This window comes from Palaemon carinicauda, chromosome 21 (assembly GCF_036898095.1).
Source record: "Palaemon carinicauda isolate YSFRI2023 chromosome 21, ASM3689809v2, whole genome shotgun sequence".
Lineage (NCBI taxonomy): Eukaryota > Metazoa > Arthropoda > Malacostraca > Decapoda > Palaemonidae > Palaemon > Palaemon carinicauda.
In genome coordinates this window covers 4,721,864-4,726,863 of record NC_090745.1, presented here as the reverse complement: position 1 = coordinate 4,726,863, position 5,000 = coordinate 4,721,864, and the positions used below count along the sequence as shown (strand labels likewise).

Here is a 5,000-nt window from a genome sequence, read left to right as displayed (position 1 = left end):
GGGTGGGACTCTACCGAAATATTACCCATTTTTACTTTCCTAACTAGCTACGGCGCTGCAGCCAAATTGCTCGAACAAGATGCCCGGCTGAACACAGAACAGTTTTCAGTGTGTGATAACGTCGACTTGCCAGGGATCCTGCAGGAGTATGAGTCATGGCACGTTATAAAGGTGAGTCAGTCCTACTGGTGAGTCAGGTGACTTAAAGGATTAAGTCGGTTTAGATCATATGATTTGATTCAATTTGCATCATGAGCGGATATTGTCAGGTGATATATTTACTGAAGTAAAACACACATAGAACCATGTATGTATGTATATATATATATATATATATATATATATATATATATATATATATATATATATATATACATACATATATATATATATATCTATCTATCTATCTATCTATCTATCTATATATATATATATATATATATATATATATATATATATATATATATATATATATGTATATATATATACCCATATATATGGATCCATATGTGTATAACATCTGCATATTTATGTACGTCTTTTAGTAAGCCACTTAATAGAGGTGTGTTTGTGTTAAATCTGTGTATTCATGTATGCCTTTTAATAAGTAACTTAATGTACTGTAGCTTTGTATAACATCTGTATATTTATATACCCTTTTTAGCAAGTCATTATTTCCTAACACCATCAATCAACAGTTTCAGAAATATCCAAAACTGGCCAAGAGAATCGTTGGCCCCAGACCGTCTCCAAAACCTCACAAATGTTCGCACCACGACGAGGAGAACACAGCTCCGAAGAAAGACTTATTATCGACCAGGAAGAGTCCACTCTTCAGGTAACTAAATAACTTCATCTTACTAGAATTAGTATGAACTGACAGGGGTCACTTGCCTTGGTTAGATAGGCACTGCACGTCACAAGAAACTGGCTATCCTCTGATGAATCTAGCCAATAAATCCTCTGAGGATCTTATGAATCCTCTGAGGACCTTATGAATCTTTTGGGGACTTTATGAATCCTCTGAGGATTTTAAGAATCCTCTGAGGACTTTATGAATCCTCCGAGGCCTTTATGAATCTTCTGAGGATTTTATGAATCTTCTGAGGACTTTATAAATCCTCTGAGGCCCTCATGAATCCTCTGAGGACTTTATAAATCCTCTGAGGACCTTATGAATCCTCTGAGGATTTTATAAGTCCTCTGATGCCCTTATGAATCCTCTGAGGACTTTATAAATCCTCTGAGGCCCTTATGAATCCTCTGAGGATTTTATGAATCCTCTGAGGCCCTTATGAATCCTCTGAGGCCCTTATGAATCATCTGAGGCCCTTATGAATCTTCTGAGGACTTAATGAATCCTCTGAGGCCCTTATGAATCGTTTGAGGACCTTATGAATCCTCTGAGGCCCTTGTGAATCTTCTGAGGACTTAATGAATCCTCTGAGGACCTTTGCGTCAATAGGCGTAGGAGATGATGATGATGATGATGATTCCTTTGTATAAATGTGTTAGCATTTTATTGTGATCTATGAAGTTTTTTCGTTTATTTCTCTTATTGGCTGAGAGGAGTATGGATAACTGATTTGCCTGTGATTTGTCTGCTATTAATTTCTCTTATTGGATGAGATCATCTTAGATAACTGATTTTCCTGTAATCTTTCCTTTTATAATTTTCTCTTGTTGCCTGAGTTCGTCATAAATAACTGATTTTCTATTATTTATCTCTTATTAATTTCTCTTATTGGATAAGAACATCATAAATAACTGATTTACCTGTGATTTATATTTAATTAATTTCTCTTATTGGATAAGAACATCATAAATAACTCCCTGTTATTTATCTTGGATTAATTTCTCTCATTGGACGAGATCATCATAAATAACTGATTTTCTGTGATTTATCTTTTACTAATTTCTCTAATTATATGAGATCATCATAAATAACTGATTTTCTGTGATTTATCATTCATTAGTTTCTCTTTTTGAATAAGATCATCATAAATAATTGATTTTCAGTGATTTATCTTTTATTAGTTACTCTTATTGGAGGAGATCATCGTAAATAACTGATTTCCTTAATTTCTTTTATTGGATAAGATCATCATAAATAACTGACTTTCTGTGATTTATCGTTCATTACTTTCTCTTTTTGAATGAGATCATCATAAATAACTGATTTTCTGTGATTTATCATTCATTAATTTCTCTTTTTGAATGAGATCATCATAAATAACTGATTTTCTGTGATTTATCTTTAATTAATTTCTCTTATTGGATGAGATCATCATAAATAACTGGTCTTCTGTGATTTGTCAGGAGTATGATGTGCCTCAGCGAGAAGAGGTTCGTATATAAACTCATTATATTCACATTTATTTTAGTTTTCATTATCAATGCAGTGTTTTGTCATTGTTATCAAGGACTTTTTTTACCTTTATCATTTAACATTTTTGTTCAGATCATTCATTTTCATTGTAAACTGGAGCTGTACCTAAAACTCTCTTCAAGTCAATGATTACATACTTCACTATAGTCTTCTTCTTATTCTTCTTCTTCTTCCTTTTCTTCTTCTTCGTCTTCCTCTCACAGTTCTTCGTCTTCCTCTCACAGTTCTTCTTCTTCTTCTTCTTCTTCTTTTTCTTCTTCTTCTTCTTCTTCTTCTTCCTGTTCTTCTCCTTCTTCTTCTTCTTCTTCGTCTTCCTCTCCCTCTTTTTCTTCTTCTTTTTCTTCTACTTCTACTTCTTCTTCTTCTTCTTCTTCTTCTTCTTCTTCTTCTTCCTCCTCTTCCTCTTCTTCTTCTTCTTCTTCTTCTTCTTCTTCCTCCTCTTCCTCTTCTTCTTCTTCCTCCTGTTCCGCTTCTTCTTCTTCTTCCTCCTGTTCCACTTCTTCTTCTTCTTCTTCTTCTTCTTCTTCTTCTTCTCCTTCTTCAAGAAACGATAAATGAAATTTTCACTTTAATTCTCCTCGGTCATAATTTGGAAATATTTCACCCAAACTATTTTTTCTATCTTTTATTAAAAATCAAAGGAAGTATTTATAGAGTTAAAACCATTATCATACTATATATCATCAAAACAATTCCTGGCTTAGATACAATGACATTCATTTGAAAACTGAAAAAAATATATATATAGAAAGAAAAAATAGCTTTCAATAGCAAACGTCCCTGACTGGTAATCGCCAGACTGGGGTTACAGTCCTGCTCAAACTCGTTAGTTCCTTTGGTAGCGAATTAGCAACGCTAATCATATAAGTACGAATTCTATGCCTTCAATACTGCTTATATAAAAGTGTATTACTTGAAGTAGCTTGAGCATTCATAATTGAAGATAGCTAGGTTGGTAGCGTCGTGAGCTTCTGTTTCAGAGGCATTCATAATTGAAGATAGCTAGGTTGGTAGCGTCGTGAGCTTCTGTTTCAGAGGTCCCGAGTTCGCGTCCTCGCCAGGACGCGGAAAGTGTGAGACCTTCTACCATGGGATACTCCCCAGGGTGGCGTCTTGGGGGAAGGTTAGAGGGGGCTAGTGATAGTCCCTGCTGGCTTTTGGTCGCCAGAGCAGAATGATGTAGATCGTCTGAGAGGAGACCTAAAACCCGCAACTTTAACTTCAACTTTAAATCGCTTAATTGGTTGTTGATGTGGAGGCTGTAATGTTTGAAGTAACATGGCTAGAGTCTTTCCCTAGATTTGGATCAAATGGGATTCAATTTATAAGCAGTTAAAGCTTGTTGGTTTGATAGGCGCTCGGAGGAATTTAGGAAACTAAATACCTGTCAAAAGAGATAATAAAGAGAAGGTCACTATTATTATTATTATTATTATTATTATTATTATTATTATTATTATTATTATTATTATTATTATTAGCCAAACTACAACCTTAGTTGGAAATGTAGGATGCTATTACCCCAAGGGTTCCAACAGGAAAAATAGCACAGTGAGGAGAGGAAATAAGGAAATAGATAAACTATTATTATTATTATTATTATTATTAGTAGTAGTAGTAGTAGTAGTAGTAGTAGTAGTAGTAGTAGTAGTAGTATTAGTGTACAAATTTACCAATAATTTATTGTGTAAGTTAAAGGAATCATAAATACTGAATCAATAAAAAATATCTCCATTTAGCTCAGGTTTAAGGTTTAGGTCGCTCATGAATGGCAGAGGCAAGGGACAGTGACATTGCCCTAGCAAGCAGGACATTTCCCTAGAGACAGACCATATTACATATGATCAGCGCCCAAGCCACCTCTCCACCCAATCTATGACCAGGGAGGGCCAGGCAATGGCTGCTGATGACTCAGAAGATAGACCTATAGGCTCCCCCAAACCGGGCAAACTTAGCTCACAAGGATGGTAAGGTTGCAGACACTAAAGGCGCAAACGAGTCTGTGCGGGACTCGAACCATTGTCTGGCAAACACCAGGCAGAGCCGTTACCAATCAGGCCACAATAACCCCTAAAAGGCTTATTCTTACTTTTAAGAAGTAATTTGTACTACATACCACAAAGTATTCATTTCATCTGCTTAAAGGTTGTGGTGGCCGATGCGGTAACGTCCCTAACTGGTGATCACCAGCCTGGGGTTTGAGTCGAGCTCAAATTCGTTGGTTCCTTTGGTCGCTGCAATCTCACCATCCTTGTGAGCTACGGATGGGGGGTTTGGGAGAGCCTATAGATCTATCTACTGGGTCATCAGCAGCCATTGCTTAGCCCTCCTTGGCCCTAGCATAGGTGGAAAGGGGGTTTAGGCGCTGATCATATGTATATATGGTCAGTCTCTAGGGTATTGTCCTGCTTGCTAGGGCGATGTCACTGTCCCTTACATCTGCTATTCATGAGTGGCCTTTAAACCTTTAAACCTCTAAACACGGACTGTAGACCACGCTTTTGTATAAGCTAAATTTCAGAAATAAATTGCAAAGTGTCTTCAGTTTACAGACTGAATTACTGTAAAGTTAGGGTACATTGACCCATTTTTGTAATATAATCTTGTTTAA

At 36.1% G+C, this 5,000-nt stretch overlaps 1 protein-coding gene across 2 annotated transcripts in view; it reads left to right on the top strand.

Moving 5' to 3' along the window:
• The window catches only part of LOC137615167 (katanin p60 ATPase-containing subunit A-like 2), a 76,442-nt gene that overhangs the window by 56,031 nt on the left and 15,411 nt on the right, over positions 1-5,000 (top strand). The window contains exons 4-6 of one of the 2 annotated variants that reach the window (XM_068344810.1): positions 48-171; positions 699-838; positions 2,320-2,346. In XM_068344810.1, the coding sequence (XP_068200911.1) occupies positions 48-171; positions 699-838; positions 2,320-2,346 (291 nt within the window). The remainder of the gene's footprint in view (positions 1-47; positions 172-698; positions 839-2,319; positions 2,347-5,000) is intronic. The other variant, XM_068344811.1, reaches the window with a different exon arrangement.